This window comes from Xiphophorus hellerii, chromosome 4, assembly GCF_003331165.1.
Source record: "Xiphophorus hellerii strain 12219 chromosome 4, Xiphophorus_hellerii-4.1, whole genome shotgun sequence".
Lineage (NCBI taxonomy): Eukaryota > Metazoa > Chordata > Actinopteri > Cyprinodontiformes > Poeciliidae > Xiphophorus > Xiphophorus hellerii.
This window is the reverse complement of record NC_045675.1, coordinates 19,085,541-19,107,552: the sequence shown is the minus strand read 5'-3', so window position 1 is coordinate 19,107,552 and position 22,012 is coordinate 19,085,541. Positions and strand designations below refer to the sequence as shown.

Genomic DNA, 22,012 nt, shown 5'->3' with positions numbered 1-22,012 from the left:
CTACATATGTCATGACATAAAATTTTATCGAGATTCACAGAATGCATATCCAAAAGTTAAAGCCACAGTGAAACAGCATGAAGTCAAAAGAACACTCCAAGAGAAAAGCTTATTAAAATGCATAAGCTACAAGATGGATACGAGAAAATTTCTGACGTGCTGAACATCCTGTGGAGTTCAGCTAAATCCATCATCAAGAAATGGAAGGGATATGGTGGCAGAAAGGTGGTGGCACCAAACAGCTAAACTCACCTAGTCCTTTGAGACTCTATTCACATTAAGAGGTTGTGTTTTGGGCAAATACATTAGCTTAGGCTGACCACAAAGCATGCAGTAGCCGAGGCTAGGACTGTTTTTATTCCACTTTGATCCCTGATAGTACGGAAACGCAAGTTCATCATCAAACAATGCGTTTTTTTCCATTTTACCAGAGTTTCCCTTACTTCTTTTTCCACAGGAGGAACCAGTATGTTTGAGGTGAACACAACCAAAGGTGTCCTTCTAATTTACAAGATGTTATAAATTAGCATTTCAGAAGGTTAAAAATCTATGACCTTTTCATCATCTAGATTTTGAAAAATTGCTAAGAAGCATAACTATCTTTGTATACATAAATGTCTGATTATAAAAAAAAAGTCACTTAAAAGTTTAATTATTCTGGCATTTAGCAAATATAAATTACTTTTGTAATCCAGCTGACCTAAAACAGGAATTATTTGGTCAATGTCATCTTCTATCCTTCATTGGTTGTAATCGCTTCACAGATGGGGAAAAACTAAATGCCATTCCCAAGCTTCCAAAATGCATGAACATACAGTACTTCTCAGACTTTATATGTTGCTTTGCCTTCTCTGTTCTTGTGATTGTACTCTTTACTAACAGACATAATTTCTAATCTAGACTTTTGTACAGTAATGACATCTATGATCCACATCTATCAGAGCTTGATGAATGATGCATGTTTCTTTCATTTATTCAGTCTCAGTTAATCAACACTTCGCAGGCTCTCCAGCAGACAATAGACATGGAACATAAGAGAAGATGTCTCTGCATTGTCCTTCGGGGTGTAATGACCTGCTTTGTCCAATTACACAGAAGATGGCTTTCAACTCAAATTGAGGCCAGGAGGTTAGAAGTCAGGGTTTCTGCGCTTCCCTCATGTCAGATTGAAGGGGCAGTTTCTTCAGGCTCATTCCTATCGACCCCTCAAGAGATTGCTTGCCTCTGTGTGGGTGCACCTATTTGTTTTGCTGTAAAGACTTGCTGGCAGTTTAATTACATTTCCCTGCCATTAAAAAGGCTAAGTGTTAAATAACAGCAAAGTTTGTTTCAGTCAGATTACCAAGATTGATTTAGCTGGAGGAGAAGGAAGCTCCATGGGTGCTCATTCCTGTTTTAGCCTGTTGAGTGTCATGACTAGAGGTTATCTTGTACTTCTCTTTTTGACATTTACAAATCAGCCATTTGCAGCATAAGTGCATACTCACACTTTGGCGTGCATGAAGAGATGTTTTCACACAGTGTTGGAGGAGTGCAGCCATGGGGAAGTTAAAGAGTGTGTTTCAGAAGCCTCTGCGAATGCTTGGTCCCTTTGCCTTTAGGGCTGCGTGCTATTTTCAATGTATTGCCCTCTATATTGAACTTTCTTGGATTTTGCTGGCCTATTTTGGAGGCTCCTGTTTCCATCGTTACTGAAACCCTGTGAAAAATGTATGATGGTCGGGAGTACAACCTTAAGAGGAAGCACACTCTTTCGTAGTCATGGCTACAACAACCTCTGAAGGATGAATTATGTAACTGGTGTTGTGCTTTAGATGAAATCGTCTCTGGCAGGCAAGAAGGGGCAACCTACAGCTTTAGACATTTATCTTCTGTTTTCAAACATGTATTAAGTTACATTTACATTCACCTTTTTTTAGCCGTTCTAGCTGAATAAATTTTGAATATTCAAGGTAAACTTATTCTTTTTCCACAACAGCATTTCATGTCTAAATTGTGTGTTAATCTCTAAACCCAAATAACTAACTAGTTTAAATGCAGCACCACTTTTCTGTATGAAACTATGTTCATTTTGATCCTGAGTATATGTTTAAACACCCATACATGCGTACATGAAGGAACTCATCCAATTACCATCCCTAGTCTCCCCAGAGGTTGTTAGCGTGTCAACATATGTTGTTTAAAGTCAACCTGTTCTGCTTTGGCAGGTCTTTGTCTTCAATCAACATCGAATGCTAATCTGTGTTGAAACTATGACATGCTGAGACCACATTTTTTTGCCAGAATACGCAAATTTTTTGCATATTAGGGCAATAATTTTACTAGGCACAAATGTTTTGGGGTTTTTTTTACACCTGATAAACAGACTTTTCTCAGTGATAACAGCACAACAACCGGGGCTTCGCATGACCTAGATAATGTGAGTCAAAGATTTAAATTTTAACAGTAAAATGAAAACTAGATCTGCAAAGCAAATCTAAGTAAAACAGCCCAGCTGTGATTTTAAAAGGTTGATCCTTGATTCAAAAGGTCTTTACGAAGGCGTTCACAAAGCCAGACCCTCCTACACTGAAGCATTTACAGTGCATGCAGCAGAGACCCATCTGACAGGCATGTATTATCTACTGTATAATCAAAGTAAAGAGAGCCTCGGTCATGTGGCTGAGCTACAATTGGTTTGGTGTAAAGAGCACTAAATATATCACAAGAATTGCCCTGTAATTATTATAAAACAAGCATTGTGTAATATGATTTAAAAAACGAATATAACTCATCATCGCTGCATTAAGCTTAACTTCAAAGGGTTTGTTCTCATTAGAGAATCAATATGTGTTTGAAGTGTGTGAAGCAGCAGGTTGGAAATGAGTCACAGGTAACAAATTAACATTTTTTTACAATATCACTGCATAGTTACAGAAATGGGATGATTTTAAGCTTGTATGTTAACAAATTAGGCGATAATGGCGATGGGAAGTTTGACTCATTTCAGAGAGCTAGCTCTTGAGACATGCAACGGCTCCCAAACGGCTCTTAATTTATTATCATCTGTTGCCTCATATTTCATCGTAATGTGGAAAATATGAATGGTTTGCATATTAATAAGTCCACTTGCATTAAATGTTTTAATGAGAAGTCTTGTACTTGCCTAATTTTATGTATTTCTTTTTTTAAAAGCCATCGTTCTTAGTTTTGTGTAATAATTTAATCAAGCATTTTATTTTTCTTTAACACATACACAAATGAACAGAACCATAACAGAAAATGAACCAAACTCAGTAACCAAACTATGTCCAGTTCACTGCTGAATGAAGGGACAGCTTCACGACCTGACTGTCTGCCCCTCACCCCCACACCCTCTTTGTTTCCACATATTACTATGATCCCATGTGATTGGCCACAAGGCAGCCATGCTGCCAATCAAAGCAAAGTTCTGTCATTAACTGGGCAATAATTTTACTACAGACACAGACAGTGAGAACTGAACAACTAAAGGAAAAAAAAGTGGGGAGCCAGCTCTCACTAGATGGGAGTCAGCTCTTCTGACAAAAGCATCGGCTACAAGAGCCATCAATAGATTATAATATTCTTGTAAATATTTGCTGTACTAATGGTCATAAGGAGTTCTTCTTATTTAGTTTTCTGAGGGGAGTTTGTGTATCTGGCACAAAGAAGAGTTAGAAAGGTTTTTGGATGTTGCAGTCAGTAAATTTACAGCTCAGGATCACTTTGCCTCTTTAGCCTTCCATAATAATCTAACATATCATATCGTATATCATATTATATATCATACATCATATCATATCATATTGTAAAGGGTAAAAAGGGGTCTGGACCCGTCAGCAGCAGATGAAGCTGAAAAACAGCATGTAAATGAGCACACGGGAGACGCAGTCTGTGTTACTCCAATTTCTCTCAGCTTAATTATTGAACAAATCAGCTCATTTAACTGTCAATACACCCCAATTTATATTTCAGTAATTTACTGTATATATAATCTATGTAGACATATTCCATCATAGAGATAAACATCAACATAAGCTTTTCTTAAACCAGAAATAATACCATAACATCATATTTTGTCACAAATTCCCTCAGGTAACATGTTCCTTCAATTCACTGCACTTTATATGCATATTTAATCACACACAGTGACATAATTCATGGGCATGTATCTTACAGTTATTGTAAACTGGCATAACTATCTTAGAATTCAAACTACTTTAATTAAGTGAATGCATTAAATTACAGTTTAACCTTCCACCACTGTGTAAACCACAAATAAACCATGGAGCCTGATAACAGTATATTACTGTCATACCATGACATACCTGTGTTATCAATTTCCATTTCACTCTTCTGTTTTTAAATATTTCCAAATGTTTATTTCTCTTGGGAATCAAATATTATGATGAATTTTGGATGGACTTTGCACAAAGTAAAAAAAAACTCATGGGGTATAAATGACCCTTTCTTTTCAGAGGGTTGAACATGTTTACCCAACAAAAAACTACATACGCATTCTCAAACAACTATTTTTAAATAATTGGTTGAAAAAGTCAGATATGAAATGATCAAAATTATCATAAAGTTAAGGCAAATAGTGGCATGTTTGTAGTTATTTTTGGGACACACGCTGCCCCTTGATGTGTTAGGGGCTGATATTAGAAACTAAAATTAGCATCATGTTGACCTGCTGAAGAAAAGATTCTGCATTGTTTCAGATGTCTACATTAATAGACACTTGCTGAGGAAGGCTGTATTTGACAGCGCCATGAAACAGAGAGCTTGCGATTCGAATTGAGTCATTCCCGCATTGTTTGCGCTCTGACCTGCAGATCACAGGAAATCTACGCAGAGTGACGAATCCATTCTTTTCTCTTCCACGCCGCATCCTTTCTCTTCCTCATTCAGTGTCGCTCTACTTCTGCTTGTCTCTTTGCAACAAAATCCCTGTCTGTCTCTTGCCCCTCCTGCTCCATCGTCTCTCTGTTCTGTGTGCCCATGAAACACATCGCATCTCTTCCTTTTCTTGGCTTTAAAACATCTGACTCTTTAATCAAACTAAATTTGGTTCTGTTTGTTGGATTTTATCTGTGCCTTACTCTTACATTAATTTATCTCTTAGTCTGTTTTGTGTGTTATTAAGGGTTTCCATTGATGTCTCGGTCTCACATCAGTTATAGTGAATAACCTCAATATGTTGTGCTGATTAGTCCCTCGAGTTTTAGCAGATCTTTTATTTTACTGTTTCTCAGTATTCTGGTATATCTTGATTCTTTTTCTTAATTGCAAAGCCCTTGTGTTTACAGACAAAACAAAGGGAGTTTCTGTTTTCCATAGATAAACATTTTTAAAGTCTTGATACTGTGATTTATTCTTTCATCTTAAAAGACATACAGTATTTTATTTTAATGAAGAACAATCACATTTATGCGTTTGCAGAACTGAGATACAAATATATCTGGCAAATTGAGAACAAAATATTTTAGTAAATCTTTATTTTGACATCCAATATGGCATATCAACATTCATTTTTGCTTAAAGACTGCCCTAAATGATGCACGGTATATGATCAAAGGTAGAACTGTCTTTTAACCCTCCCGCGATCTTAAGAGATGGGGTCACAAACCTTTTACTCTTTGCACAGTCTGGTGGGGTTGCACTGACCCCACATATGTGTTGAAGCTTGTTTTGCGTGGTTTCGGAAGTTGACGGTCTGACAGGACCCACCTCCCCTCTTCCTCACTGTCCAACCATAACATTTGCAACTCTAAGACCGCGGGAGGGTTGAATAATAAATGCATAGGATATGAAATTATAACATATATAATCCTATCAACATGTTTTGAAAAAGCTTGGAATTTCTATGTAAAAGTGATGTTGGAAAAGTGCAACATGACTTTAGTAGTATTTGGGTAGAAATTAGCAGCACACACTGCATCAGAACCTTTACAAAGCACTGTAAATCTTATTTGGTATTAGTATAGAAAGAGCAACATATGCTCCAATACAGACGATTAAATCAGGAAGATGGCGTCAAACCTTTTTCTGCAGGTTAATGTCTCCAGTATAAATTGGTCTGATAACTTTGCTGGTCCACCTGTTGCTCACATTTCTCCTCTGGAACTATTTGACGTCGACAGGGAAGCACTGGCTTTTTGTTTCCACTTTTCCACTTTCAGTTGCTTAGTTTTCTTTGTTACATTATGTTAAAAGAAAATGTGCTGCTAAACAATGGTAGAAATGTTACAGTGGTAAAGCTTTAGCCTTTGCATCTTTGCTCTCTTTCCCATTGCAATAGTTGTTGCTTCATAGCCGATACGTCTTTGGTTTGAATCTCTTTTATGCTGTTTTCTTTTTTTGTGTGTGTTGACTTTTTCATCAGATGCATTATAGGCTCATAGCAATGCATGGAAGTTTAATTGATAAATGCATGGCTTTAAATTGACTGAGTGTTAAAAGACATAGTTTATTGTTTTGCTTGATTCGGAGATGACCTCTCCAGGGTATACACCATCTGTCGCACAATAAACAAATGTAATTTTGATAATTAAGACCAAAGTGTTTGAATTTAATATTGGACAAAAAAGTGATTAAGTTGTAAAACTGTGCAATTTTGCTGTCAAATTTACGTTTTCATTTCATCGATGCTACATTTAAAAGTGTGCATCAAGAAAAACACAGAAAGAACTTAGAAGAATGTGACAAAAGGGTTCTAGCCAATAGACCAATACTGGCGTCTCTTTGAGGATATGTCTATTTTGTGTGCACTTTACCAGAACTCCAGGAAACAAACCAGGCAGCAGTCCCAGAGGTCAGACCCCAGATGAAACTGGACGTCGCCAGGGGCAGAACCACGAAGCCAACTCTACTGTCACAGACTTAGCCAACTCGGTCACCAGTGACGTGCTTATGGTAACTTTCAGCATAAAGTGCCTTGCTAAAGTATACATACTGCTTTTTCACTTTATTATGCTACAACCACAAACTTCAATGTATTTTTCAGGAATGTTTTGTGAGATACCATCACAAAGTATTGCATATTTATGATGTGGAAGGAAAATTATTCTGATAGTTAATTATCTTTTATTACAAATAAAATCTAAAAACCACAGCATGCTTTTGTATGTACCCCCTAATAAAGTCATGTTTGAATAATTGCTTGTAGAAGAAATGCCATATAAATAAGCAGGTTATTCATGAAATTTTGCTGGAGTGCACAATTGAGAGTTTCTTCTTTATTTTTGAATCAGCTGATCTTAAAATCTCCATTTTATATAATCTATTTTTTATAATCTATTTTCTGTACGAACAGAAAACTTGACAATGTTTTTTATTTGTTTGGTTTAAGGTCAATTATGTATGATTGATTTGTAAATCAGAAATAAGTGGTTTAAAAAACAGATCAGGCAGGTGCTGGACCCCCGCATGGATAAAAATCAGCTAAATTCTTAAGAAAGATCTTGAGAACTTTTAGAAAGACTGAACAAATATTGATCCAAAACACTCTAAAACATTACAAGGAGATTTGGCTCATAAAGAAATTAATGACTGAAATCTTTATAAAACAAATAAATGTATGGGTGTAAAATAGACATTTAATGTTTTGGCCTTTCTTTGCGAAGTTTGCAGATTACTAAGGTTATTTGCTTTTATATTTAATAGCAATACACCTAAGCCAAATAGAGCTGCCATAAAAGTCATTTTTTAGTAAATAATATATTCTGTTTGTGGAGATGGAGGCCCACGCTTTAGAAGGAAAGTTGTACAAAAGGTGTTTCATCTTCCATTCTCTCAGGTAAAACTGTCTTCAACCCACTCGTCTCTCCCACCTGTGGAGCATTACAGTTTGCTCCTGCCATGGAGTTTTCTGTGTTAACTCAGATGTGCAATAATCATCCTCCTGAAGAAAGAGCAGGGAGGGGGAGGCGGGCATGTCCCTTCTTCAGAGAGGCTTGGTAATTAGCTGTGAAGGAACATGCGGTGACGTGGGTGCTGTGAGAATATGGCAGAGATGGGTGCGAGTACTTTGCAATTACGGGGGTTTCATGGGGATTCTGTAAAATTCACGCTGTCAGCTGTTAATGATAATGCTTGTATTGGGCAGTTTTGCCAAAGGCATCTATAGAAAGCTCCTTTGAAGCTAAAAATATTCTCCTCTTGCACTTTTGAGCCCTTTTGAGTGACTTTTTTCTGTTGTGGGAAAAGCAGTGCCTATATATACACACAGGTTTTATTCCGCAGAGAAAAAATGAGTGTGAAAAGTCATGGAATGTCACTTTGTATATCCATCGAACCGTCTGAAGCGTCTCAGGTGATAGGTGTTGGGATAGGATGGCTGGAGGGCTGACAAAAGCTTTCATTTTGTGTGATGCTCATAGAGCCATGGCGAGTATGGCATAAAAAGTGTCTTCTCCGCAATGTTATCCTTCAGTTGCACATCTGCAGAGGATTAAATATGCTTTTTAAACTTCATTTTGTAATATTCTAATTTTTGGGAAAAACCAACAACATGAAGCAACAACCATGATAGCAATGATTGGTTTTATGGAGTCCTTTAAATTTTATTTCTTTTTTGTGGGTGGGGGTGTGCGTGTGTGTGTATGTGTGTGTGTTGCCAAACCATACTCAGCACAGATTCAGGTTATTTTGTTCATTTTCAAGATGAGTGGAAATCTGTATTTGTTGGTTTTTAACAGAAAAACAGAGAAAGCAAGTGGAAAGACCAATGGGCTACAACAGACTTGCCCTGTTCCAGATTTTGTAAGAAGTGCGTAGGAGTTAATCAATTAAATAGCTTCTGATTTTATGGCATAATATTTTGGGGTATAAGAGTATGGGGTACCGACTGGTGGGAGGTTTCAACTGTATGATAAACTTCACAAAAATACAGCATGGTTTCATGCTATATAAATAAAAAAATTGGTCAGTTTAATTGATTTGCCTTTTGATTATTATTATTAGTGTAGATATAACAACATGATCGTTATCTCTATGTATTTTCATTGTTGTACACAAATTTAAGAAACAATATAGAATAAACACTCTCAGTCAGCAATAGTCTTCAAATGCTTAGTGCACAAAATATTTTACCTGTTTGATGTGTTGATCTTTTTACAGTAACACAAGGTAAAAAACATAATAATAATATAAGACAATTGCATGGGCTTCTTGCTCAGGGAGAACCTGTCGTCAGCTGCTGAATAAAGCACTTTGCTCATAGGTTGTCAACTATACATTAAACATCACTCTTACAAGAGTATTGAGTTAGTTTTAACATGATGAAGGTGATATTTTCAGAGACAAATTTGCCTTTTTTTAAATAGCAAAAAACATAGGTTGTGGGCTTCTTTCTCCCAGCTGACTTGCAGTTTGTTTCAATATGTAAGGGAAGGATGGTGCAGGTTTACATCATGCTCCATGCCACTAAAGAGAACACCAATCCCATTCACTGTCTCTGACATCTTTTAGCATTTTTGTAGAGTGTGAGATAAATATTTGATAGAAAATTTCAATCATTTTGAAGTAGTACATTTTCAAAAACAATGTTATTCCTTTTTGTCGGCAACTAGCCCATGCTTACTGCCTAGAGAGTGCTTTGAAAAACTGTAACAGATGGGAGGGCCACATAAATGAATGGAGAGTGCTCAAATGTAGAAAACCTAATTTAGGCCAGCTGTTGGGTGGAGGACCACATAATTAAAAGTGATCAAACTGATTGTGGACAATGAGTCTCCACATGACAATAAAAATAGAGAAGTAACTTCACAATGGAATATTAAAGTTCTCAAATGTCTTCCTGAGTAATCCCCCCACCAGAATAAACTTTCTAGCCTGGATTTCTTTGCTTTTCCCTTGACTGACAGCATCACCCATTCACCAGTCTATTTAGCAACAGTTATTCAGTCTCTCATTTCCTCACAGTTGTTCAGAGTTTAAGGTGTGTTTTTTAATCATAATGTACAGAATGTGTGTGCTGTTGAGCCCAGCTTTCTGACGTTGGTGTACCACCTGTTTCGAAATGTGGGCAATAAATTATCTTTGATGAAGTTTGCGCCAGTGGACAGCCTGCTCATTTTTTGTTTTCAAATTGTTCCACATCTGTGTATTTAGCTGCAGAGTTGAGCATGTGGACTGTCGCAGCAAAACACTTGGCTCAGTTCTTTCTACCAACGTCAAAATGCTTTTTGGTGGTGGCAGTCTGATTGTGTTGGACAGCATCTCTCTCCCTGGCAAAACAGGGCTTGTCATTAGTGAAGGCACTCTTAATGTGGAGAGATATAAAGATATGGTTCTGCAACAAGTGGCAATCATATATTTCCTCTCTTAGGGATCAAACTCCAAGATAGTCAGAAGCAGAAGCAAACCAGAAGCCTCTTTCACAGAACATTTCCATCATAAACACTTAAAGATGAGTCACCTTTGAGATTCCTTTAACTGTTCACAGATTACAAGTTGAGACAGCAACTTCCAGGACAGCTGTTAGCTAGGAGGTGTTGTGCTGCACTGTTGTCAGCACCATGCATAAAATCTGTTGAAGTCTAACTATGCTGTTATATTCTCAACAATAATTCCGAATGAAGTATTTTGGCTGAGCAAATAGTTTTGCCTGCAATGGTTTCTGATCAGATATAAGGAATGCAGAAGATGGAATGAACTTCCTGCAGCCATTTGCTCAAACTGAATGAAAGCTTGTGGGATCAGCTTGGGCATACTGTGCATGCCAGAATGACCAACACACTCACATTGACTTACTTATGACAAATGCTGTTTGAGGAATGGGGATGCCATCCTATATGATAGTGAGTCCAAATTGGTGACCTACATGAGGAGGAGGTACCAGGCTTCCATGGTTGTGCAGGGTTCTCTCTCATACTACTGAGGACCTTGTTAGTTATGTAGGTAAATTGTTAAATTGTCAACATGTCTTGTTATAAACAACCCAATACAGTAGAACAATCAGCTGTTCGGCATCAGCAGAGAAGATTTGTTTTGGTTGCACAACCCACAAACTTAACTTTGCTGACTAGCCTGAAAATCTATTTTTCAGTGACACCATTTAAAAAGAAAATAAGTATGCTGTTGAATGATTCAAGACTTATTGCCTCAAAGCATTCTGACAGCAAAGTTGGCCAAACTCAAATTTTCTTGCTGTTTGTGCTGTCTTCTGAGTACATGTCTTTAAGATATTTTGTTTTTAATAGTTGTTGGTACTTATCCTTGAGGTTTTTTCTGTGAAAAGAAACTATAAAGAAAAGTAATCCCAATGTTGGAAAAAATTTAATGATAAGGTTTTGATCAAAGGAGTGGAGAATGACATTTAGCACTGAAGGCCAGGTTTTGAATTTCTCAAAAGGAACTATTTGCTGTAATGCTTTTGAATGACTTGAATTTAATAGAAGTTTTCAATATGGCTGGATTGAAATTCCCCAGTTTTCTTCATTTGAAATCGGAGATCTGGAATCAGATTACTCTTCCAAGTTGACTGCACCACTTTTACATGAAATTGATGTATTCATAATCCATAATACTCGTTTTTTTTACAAGATGTGGTATGTACTATATATGAAACCCTACAGAAATATTCTGGTGGTGTTTTCCTTGAACAACAACAAAAGGTATTCACTATTACATATTGGACACACAATAACTTTCAAAAGAGTGAATAAATGAAACAAGTTTTAACAGTTCAGATACATCTTTGGGTGTATCAAACATATGTTTGATATGTTCTTGGTGTTTCATAGAGGCCTAAGAGAGTGTATAAAGACCAAAAACAAATACGTTTAAACCAGTTATTAATTTGCACTCTTCTATAATATCTGCAATTACTATGTCAGGGTCACCTTTGTCATAAATGGCAGATTCACATCTTTTAAACACTTTACAGATTGTTTTTTTTTTTTCAGATTAGCTTCCAGTAACCATTAAAATGCTTCCACCACATGAATAAGATTAATGATTTAACTGTGCATTTCAAATGTCTCAGCTGTCACCAGGTTCTGAGGAGGACGAGCACGAGGGTCCAGTGTGTGAGAAACTGGGTCGCATCCAGTTCAGTGTTGGATATAGCTTTCAGGACTCGACTCTCACTGTCAAAATTCTCAAAGGCCAGGATTTGCCTGCTAAGGATTTTTCAGGCACATCTGATCCTTTTGTGAAAATCTATCTACTCCCAGACAAGAAGCACAAATTGGAGACTAAAGTGAAGAGGAAGAATCTAAACCCTCACTGGAATGAGACATTTTTATTTGAAGGTATTTCGCAGAGCCGCCACATGTTGCTCATGTCTTTGCATTATGTGAATTGTTGCTCCTTGTCCTTCTGTTTCTCAGGCTTCCCCTATGAAAAGGTGGTTCAGAGGACTCTCTACCTGCAGGTTCTTGACTACGACCGATTCAGCAGGAACGACCCCATCGGGGAGGTGTCCATCCCCCTCAATAAGCTGGACCTGGCCAACATGCAGACTTTCTGGAAGGAGCTGAAACCGTGCAGCGATGGCAGTGTAAGTCGGGGGCAAAGCTCAGAGGGGAAGAGAAAAGAGGGAGGTGAAGAAAAAGGGACAGGGGAAGAAGATGGGGTAGAATGTGTGATGTCATTTCTGGCTGCTGTGATGCTCCCGGGGGAGATGTGGCAGCATAACGACAGGAGAGGGGAGGGAGGAAAATATGGAGAGGCTGACAGGTAGACGGAGACTGCACAGACAGCCTGAAACAGGAACAGGAATGCACAGCAGGAACAGAGGGGAGAGAAGTGAAAAAAAGAAGGATAAAAAGTAAACAATTTCACGCTGTTGTTGTTCTGTATGATGTTCTATTTTTTACAGGGAAGTCGAGGGGATCTCCTTGTGTCCCTGTGCTATAATCCCACAGCCAACACCATCACTGTGAGCATCATCAAAGCACGCAACCTCAAAGCCATGGACATTGGAGGCACTTCTGGTATCAATGCTTCTTTGTCTGTTATTCTCATTTATGCGTGCACGTCTTCAAAGTCACTGCTTCCAAATGGAAATTAAATTTTTTTGTTCTGTTTGGAAAAAGAAACAAAATATGATTTATCAGAAACCTTGGGCTGCCATTGTAAACGTGGCATGTTTTCTGTTTCTTAGACCCATATGTAAAAGTGTGGTTGATGCACAAAGACAAACGTGTGGAGAAGAAGAAGACGGTGGTAATGAAACGCTGCCTGAACCCTGTTTTTAACGAGTCCTTTCCCTTTGACGTGCCGGCCCACGTGTTGAGGGAGACCACCATAATTATCACTGTCATGGACAAGGACAGACTCAGTCGCAATGATGTCATTGGAAAGGTATCTCCTTCCTCTCTCTTTCACGCCTCTTCCTGCCTCTTCTTTTCCTCTGTGTTTCTCTGACTCTGACAGACCATTAGCATCTGATGAATTAACCAGTCTCTACTGACCCCTACTGGAACGAGCACATCTCCTTCTCTTTATGTGATGTGGAAACATGGGGAAAACTCTAAGTTAGAAACAAATGCTTTATTTAAATGTGGAGACAGTTGCTGTAATAAACATTTAGGCATTTCTATGCCAATAGAGTAAATGAGAAAAGAAGTGCTTAGGAAAGCATTAAAGTGCAGTGATTTTGATGTTATTCCTTTATTTTTAATAAAAGCATTAAAGTGACACCTGGAATTTATGCAACATGTTGGAAATACACCAAAGACAAGCTCTATTCCCTCACACAAAGACAGAATAAACTCTGTATGCACAGCTTGGATGAGTGGTACCAATTATATCCATTGTCACTGCAGGTGGTATATATCCTAACTAATCTTAACGACATACATTATCTTCAAACATCCAGCAATTATAGTACTTTCCCTACTTTCGTATGCATACTCAGTAATAAAAGAGTATTTTATTATTAAATAGAAAATTTTGAGAAAATTTATTCTCATTAAGTCTTATCCAAAGATCCATCATGACAATATCAGCTTTTTAGATTTGCAGGAGTTGTAGTAAAGGGCTCCCCCAACGGATTTTTTTTTTAAAAACGGTCTTAACCAAATGTTCAACTGGTTTTGGGATTGCTCTTTATTACTAACACCAATTTTCATGTGATAATAAAGTAGGTATTAATTCTTTTTGTCTCCCAGATTTATCTTTCATGGAAGAGTGGCCCCGCAGAGGTAAAACACTGGAAAGACATGATAAGTCATCCCCGTAACACCGTGGCCCAGTGGCACTCTCTCAAAGCCTGAGGGGCCCAGCAGCCAAACAGCCTAAAGTGTTGCCAGTCAAACACCAAGACCCCTACCCCTCTCCCCAACCTCCTCCTCTGAGAAGTCAACGTGAGCCTCTCAGCACACATCCCTTTTCCCCTAAACGCAGTGTTGGGCTGTGGACCATGTATCACCTCTTTGTTCTCAGGCCTCTTTGATATTCCTCGCCCTCAGTCCTTGTGAATGAGCCCTAAAATTGCACCCTCTTGTCAAGTTCTGATTGCCACCTGACTCCTTCACATCAGTTCGTCTGAACTTAAAAATGTCTTTGATGTCTTAGCTCCCTTGTGCCCTCTTTCTATACCATTTATTTCCCGAGATCTCTCAATCTTTTCTTCCATCATATCGGCCAGTCCTAGAGTCTAACATCAGAGCAGTGGCTCTTGCTGCCCATGGATACAAACTACCAACCAAAAATGAATCAAACTGATAGTCAAATCATCCTCTGCGGCAGCAAGAGGGACTATGTTTGAACGGATGTGACCTGTGGGATCCATGCACCACCTCCCGTCAAATGTCTTCACTCCTTCCATTTTTGTCTCTGACCCTCCATATCCTCAAAATGCCTAAAAAAAAAATCAGGAATCCGGCACAGAAGAAGTGACAGAGTGAATTTCAAATGGACTGGAAGTGGACTCTGTCGTTTAGGTTTTCTTTGATCATTTTCCCTCCTCACTGCCACTGCTGTAATAATTCTCCCCTGGCTGAAACCCTTTTGTCGTCTGTGCGTGATGTGGGTGACGTGCTGTAGTCTGAAATAATGTTCTTCAATTTAAAAAAAGGGGTATGAACATGAACATTTAACACTGGTTAGAAAAGGTGAGTGTGGAAAATATTTTTCTCTTAGAAAAGAAATCCCTCTGGACCAAATTTAGGAGCAAAGTGATTATTCTAATTTTTCTTTCTTTTTTGAGGGGGATAAGTTCAACAACTGTTCTTCCAGACACATAAAATAATGAAAAAGTCTCTTCCAACTGTGCGGTAGTATGGATAAATGTGTGTATGTGTGAGGGGGTATTTTAGACCTGCACTGCTAAATTAAAGCTATTGATGTACACAAAACGTTCCTCATCGTGAAGGTAGAATTAGTAGAAATTATCACCTAATTGATGATTGCTAAATTCTCTGGAAGGAAGCCCAAATTATGAATGCACATACAGAAGTCAAGTTTATTTGCAATTTCCAACTGGTAGTTAAAACAAACTTGCAGCACCCGTCAACCTGATAAAGATGTGTAAAAAGCCTTAAAGTGAATTAATATTTGGAGTGGCACATTGTATAGGGGTAGAGTGTTCGACTCATTATTCGGACACTAGCTGACCTTGGCATCCTGGAGTCCACTAGTGCCGCAAACCAGGAATAAAGTGATGTTTTATTTAAGCACCAAAATTTTCTCATGTTTTTTTAGTTTATTTATTTAATCTCCCTTAACCATCCTGCAAACCATGAGTGGTAATAGAATAAATTTTGGCCATTGTCCAGCCATGTTTGTCACAGTTCCAGTTGGTTGAAAGTTGGTTCAAACATTTCAATAATTGCTATTACTTATCTGTATGAGCAAATTTAGGTGAGTAAGTATTTTCCTGTAAGCATTTTCTGTCCGCTAGAAATCACAAATCATCCTTACCTAAATAGCATATTTTCCTCAGTTTACTATGTTGGAAAGTGACTGAAAGAGTCACGACAGTGTGTACTTTTTATTTTATATTTCTTCTAAAATGTTACTTTTTCCCCCCACTGAGTGCACAAAATGCGTGCATTAAATTCTGTTGCTGCAATAAAAAACAAATTTATTTGAAGGCTGTTTACACATCTTTAGTAGGGTTTCAGTTAATGGTAAAATGCTCTATGTGCCTGATATGATCTGTTAAAAAATATTATTGCAATGGTCTAAATCCTTTCAGTATCACATCATAATAATGTTAGAGATGTCTTGGTAAAGAGTGCAAAACCTAAAACTTATGGAAATTTTTGTTTGCTTGTCAATAAATACTTTAGGTATAACGTTGAAACAAATAATGGCAGAAATCAAATATTTTTTTTAACAAGGTATTTTTTTAAGTGGTGAATTTAAAAAATAAATAAATAAAAGAGCCTTAGTGTGATAAAATGTGTTTATTTAGGTACATTGCATTTAAATACAAAAACACTGCCAGTGTAAAGCAACAAATACACAAAGGGACGAAAAAAGTAATATTCTAAATCGAAATGGCAACAGAAGAAGTACACAGGTCATAAAATAATCATGCAAGAAAGTTAGTTCATAATCTCAGGAAAGCTGATGCTAAAATTCAAAAAATGACTCTAAAGGAATTATTGAATCAATCCAATGGAATAAAAATTTGTTCCTGACAGAGAAAATTTACTCGATGTCCTTTTTTTGTTCCTTACTGCTGATGTTGAACTGAAGTTCTCCATTTTAACATAAGATCTTTGAGATCTGCAGAGATGCAGTCAAAAGAAAGAATCAAAGTAAACCTGTACTTTTACCCTTTACTTGACTTGTTTTGTAAATTTATCTGAACTAAGAGAAAAGAAATAAGAAGAAAATGGACAGAGAGTAAATTGTGATGTAATTACACATTCCAGTAAATTAAAACCACACTGTGCTTGTCAAGCACTGAGAACTGCAGTGCCTAGACTTAGTTAGAGCTGATTTTATGTTGGTCTGGGGTCTGATTGAAGTACAGGTCAGCTTCCTGAGTGTTTGTTTTACTGCCTGAGAATGACCTCCATCACATCCCACTTAGACATGTATTGATCACATGAATGAAAACAAATGAGACTAATAAAATCTGAGGGGAGTACTTTTACATTCCACAGTTTGTGTTTGTCTTTTGGAGGTGTGTATGTGTGTCTGCACTTTGTGCGCGTGTTGGTATTTGGACTTTTTACTCTCTGTGTGCATCTACAATGAGCTAGAGTTTGCCATTTTGATGCTGATCGGCATTGTTTACTGTTTTTTAATCCTGTATAGATTCAGATGTACAAAGACAAGTGTTGTTGTTTTGGTTTTCTTAAAGATTGTCAGTTTTTGTAAGCATCACTGCACTTGTTAACGACAATGCTGGAGCAAACCTCTCTTCGCAAGCAGGGTTATTTCATTGTGTCTGGTTTGGCTTGGGGGTTAAAACTCTTAAAAAGAAGCCTAAAGTCTTGAGATTAAACATCCTTAACCTGACTATCATGATCCAGAGTTTTTGTTTAAACCAAAGCAGCTTCCAGCATTCTGCCCTGGATGTCCAGTGCCCTTACTATCTGATTCTATCTCACTCAAATGGCGTCTCCTTAACATCTCAGCTGGCGCTCCACCAAAATGCCCCCATTGTGCACACATGCTTCCTGGCACAAAGCGTGCTGTGTGTGCCTGGTAAACTCTGCCACACCCTGCTCTTCACCATATGCGCTCGCACTCCATTTGTCAGGAAGGGGGGAGGGAGGTTCAAAAGGGGTGAAATGGGAGATAATCAGAATCATCATTGATGTTAACTAAGTCTCAGGCCATAGCAGAGTGTTGAGCCTCCTGAAATAAGCAGCACTAAAAGTTGCGTTTGAAGTTCTTGTGTGTTGAGCAGGAGATTATTTTAAATACTGATGAAAACTCATTCAAATTCAAAGATTATGAGGATGTCACTTTAGTCAATGCTGTTTAACTATCGGGTGAAGACATGGTGGAAACCAGATATCTACATGCACTGCACAAAAAAGACATAACTTTTTCTTCTCACTGTGTTTTAGGTCAATTAGGATTATCAAAAAAGTTCCATTTACCAAACATAAAAATGGTGAATAATTTTTTTTAATTGTTTTTTGTTTTACTTTCTTTAGCTTCAGAAGTTTCCATCCATTTTCGTAGTATTTGTTAGATTTGTTTTTTTAATCTGGTTAAATTGGGCAAAATATTTTGGACTTCCATTCACAAACTGTTCACAACAGTTTGCTAAAATTTGAACCCAATCCTCCTGATATAACCTAGTCGGGTTTGTAGGCCACCTTGCTCACACATCTTTTTAACTCTCCTTACAGATTTTCTTTTGGAGTGAGATCAGGACTTTGTGATAGCCACTCTGAAAAACTTACTTCGTTTTCCTTAAGTAACTTTATAAGTAATTTGACTGCAAGGTTAGAATCATTGCCAAGACAGAATAGAATAGAATAGAATAGAATAGAATAGAATAGAATAGAATAGAATAGAATAGAATAGAAATATCCTTTATTGTCTCACAGTGGGGAAATACATGTAGAAAAGCAGAGTTGAGGTATGTAGGTCCACACAAAGATCAAAAAGTGTTAAAAATATGTACAAAAACAAGATTAAAGATAACATACATTACAGTAAAAATGCTGTCCAGTTATCAGAAACAGTACTGTCTAAAATAACTTTTATTGAAACTTGAATTTTATTACTAACATTGTGTAGTGTTGCTATAATATGTCCACATATTGTTCTTTCTTTATTATGTTAAATAATTTATTTAATGCACCAGTCCCTTCACCCTCAAACACTACTCAAGAGTTGGAAACATGTTTTCCAATAAATGTAACATTGGTCATCATGGCAAAACACTTCTTTAATTTTCATCAGACCACAACACATCTCCCCAAAAGTAATGTCTTCGTCCCTAAGTGCATTTGTACTTTCATGTTCTTTTTGGATTAATGGACTCTTTCTCTTTAATTGGCCTTTTAGTCCATACAAGATGGATAATGATGCTCTTTTAGCAGCTTCAAGCAGCATCTTCATAATGTCCTTTGGTTTTGTTGAGGATTGGTTAGGAGATTATGCTCCAAAAGAAATCTCCAAATCTTTGGAAGACAGAACCCATCTTTTGGGTTATGTGATGGCTGGACATTCCCATTCTTTTATACTTATTCATAATTTTTAAAATGATTGAATTTGGCAACTTTAGGTATCTAGAATTGTACCAAACGATGAACAAGACTTATGGAACTCCACATTTCTATTCCAGATATTTTGCATTATTTCTTTTGATTTTTCCTTAATGTCCCACAAGAAACCAGTCCATTTCACAAGTTGCTTTAAAACACAGCCACAGATTTGCTTCCATATGATCAAAATAAATTAACTTATTAGAATAGTTAATTTAACTGGTGGGTGCTGGCTTACTGTAAGTCTGTCTTTAACTGTTCTGATGTTATAGAGTCTAGATGTAAAATTTACCAATTTACCATTTTTAGCCATAACATTGTCTTCTGAAGTTTAAAATTGTTTAAATCCACAGTAGTCTTGGTACATAAAAATTTCTAAATTAAAATACATTTTTAAAAATTCTCAAAAAAGCATCATGCTCATTATTCTGGTATTTAGAAAGGATACATAGTTTTGGTAATCCCCGCTGATCTAAAACAACAATCGATTAGTTAATGTCTCTCAGTGAAAAAAGAAATTATGTCTTTTTATACCATCTATATAAATATCTAGTTCAATCGCAGTAAACCAGGGTTTCATGATAATAACTGGTATGTTTTTTTTTAGAAATCAAGCTAAAATTCTTCTTTCTACACATTCCACATGGTCAGTCAATCACACCAAAATGTTTACCGGACAATCTCATGTTTCTGTTTTAGGGCATTCTCTTTAGGAACTGCTGGAATCAAAGAGAGGTTAACCAGCAACATTTTTATTTACATGATGTACAGATAATTGTGATGTGTCCTGTGTGTAAAAAAAAAGAAAAAAAGAAAAGAAAACATTTATTGGGGTTGTTGATATCTGTCAGTCACTAACTCCTCTCTTTCACTTCCCTTTCTCATTGTAGTTACTCATTTGTGGGGTGCACAATGTTAAATATCAGCCATTTATTTTTTTGAAATCTGTATAGTGTAAATAATAATATAAATGTGTATATAAAACAAATATTCTTCTGGTCTGGTATTGATGTACATTTCTTTTAAAAGTGCCTTTTAAAAGAAGACATTTATTATAAAGATTCACTGGAGTGGTTCTACTATGAAGTCAGATGAAGCTTTAAAGATGGTAAGTTGTGTAAAAGTTATGTTAAAAATTGAAGTGAAAATCAAGCCTCAGAAAACAAGCAACAGCATGCTAAATGTGGTAACAACTGTTTTCTAAGCAGATTTATATCTGCAAGTAGAATAGTATTTGATGTTTACCTGCTAAAGAAAGTTTGCATGTTCGCCCGGTGCTTGAGTGGGTTCTCTCTCGGGCTTCTTTCCACAGTCCAAAAAACACGACTCGCCCAGTGAGCCATGGAGAAATGTGCAGAAATGTTGTATCTGTACGGAGCATTTCAACTTCTTAATATAACTGCACATATATTAAATTAAAACAAAATGTCTACCTGCAATCTAAAGTATTGAATTCCAATAAGTAGCCACAGTTTTGAAAATGTTTATTATTATTATCTGCTAGAACGCAACTTAGATTTATAAGCTTGTTAACACCTAGGTTTAGATTCAGAAGAAAAATGTCATTACTGAACAGAGGAGGAGTGAGAACTGCCAGAAAAAGTGTCGAAGCAACCTGACTGCCTGTGTGTATTTAGCACCTTTGCACCCAGCTTTTCCAAAGTGTTTCTTATTCACTGATTTATACATATATCCAGTCTACTTCTTGTTTACTGATGCGACACATTATTTAGTCATACCTGCTTAGTTTCCATGTATCTCTCTTGACTACATCCAATGTCCTATTCTGTAAGAAAAATTTCAACTCAACATGCTCAATATGTCTTCCACAGATTTAAAATTTTACCACATTTAGCTTTCATATTTCTTTCCATCAATAGCTGTGGTGTGTTGTCTCTCTTTTGAGTTGTTGCACATATCTAATTAGGAAAACAACATTCTCTACCTCCTACACTCTGAGTTTCAATACAACTTCAAAGTGAGACATCATCTTGGAGAAAGTGGTGCTTGGTGTATTGCCAGGAAGTGTTTAATTTACCAACTCATCTGGTCCGATGCCTCTCGCTATTGAGAGCAATTTTGATCTGTGATCATCAGCGTAGAAAGCTCCAGCAGACTTGCAAGAAGAAGATGAAGGGACGTGGATGCTGCTGGTGGTGAAAAAAGGTGAAAGCACGTGAGTCTGAAATTCCAGGGTGACTGCAGCGCCGAGGATAAAACTGAGAGCTGTCACGACACAGGAAGCAGCAGCAAAGGATGACAGGAGCGCTGGGCTACAGATAGGCTCAGTGGGTGTGCGTGGGAAACTTGAATAAACACTCTAAACAAGCCTCAGAGCAAGAAAGACAGGAATTGTGCCTCCCCTGCATGTGGGCTTGTAAGGTGGAATCCTTTTCCTTGTCTCTTTTTTTTTTTTTTTTTTACAACCAATGTGGATAATGTTCAACTATTGTCATTTAATTATTAAAAATAGGAATATGAATGGCTCACTTACAAAGTAGACTTCTCTAAGGACATTTATATTTTCTCTAGTTTCCTTTTAAATTGTTGTTGTTCAAATTATATTTAGATCTATTTAATGTTTTTTTTTAATAAAATAAAAAAACAAGGCAGTCATGAGTACAGTAAAAGGTTTCAGATGTGTGACCATCTCATGTACAGTGGCTCTAAAGTGTTAAGACCAGTTATAAGACTCAGTTATAAGACCAAGTTTCTGTGATGTAAAACAAAATGACACTATTATAAATCATTTCAAAATATTTTGCACAAATAATTAAATCCTCCTTATAAAACTCAACTATAAAAATGTATGTTAATAGAAAAAAATACAAAAACTAATAACGTAGTTTGCATTGTTTTTCTAATCCTCTGAGAAT

General features: G+C 36.9%; 1 protein-coding gene across 4 annotated transcripts in view; it reads left to right on the top strand.

Moving 5' to 3' along the window:
* Nucleotides 1-17,427, top strand: part of syt7b (synaptotagmin VIIb) — a 104,549-nt gene extending 87,122 nt beyond the window's left edge. For all 4 annotated transcript variants that reach the window (XM_032559774.1, XM_032559772.1, XM_032559771.1 and 1 more), the window contains 6 exons: nt 6,780-6,915; nt 11,990-12,257; nt 12,336-12,505; nt 12,827-12,941; nt 13,112-13,311; nt 14,121-17,427. In XM_032559774.1, the coding sequence (XP_032415665.1) occupies nt 6,780-6,915; nt 11,990-12,257; nt 12,336-12,505; nt 12,827-12,941; nt 13,112-13,311; nt 14,121-14,225 (994 nt within the window). In that variant the 3' untranslated portion in view covers nt 14,226-17,427. The remainder of the gene's footprint in view (nt 1-6,779; nt 6,916-11,989; nt 12,258-12,335; nt 12,506-12,826; nt 12,942-13,111; nt 13,312-14,120) is intronic.
* Nucleotides 17,428-22,012: the final 4,585 nt, after the last annotated feature.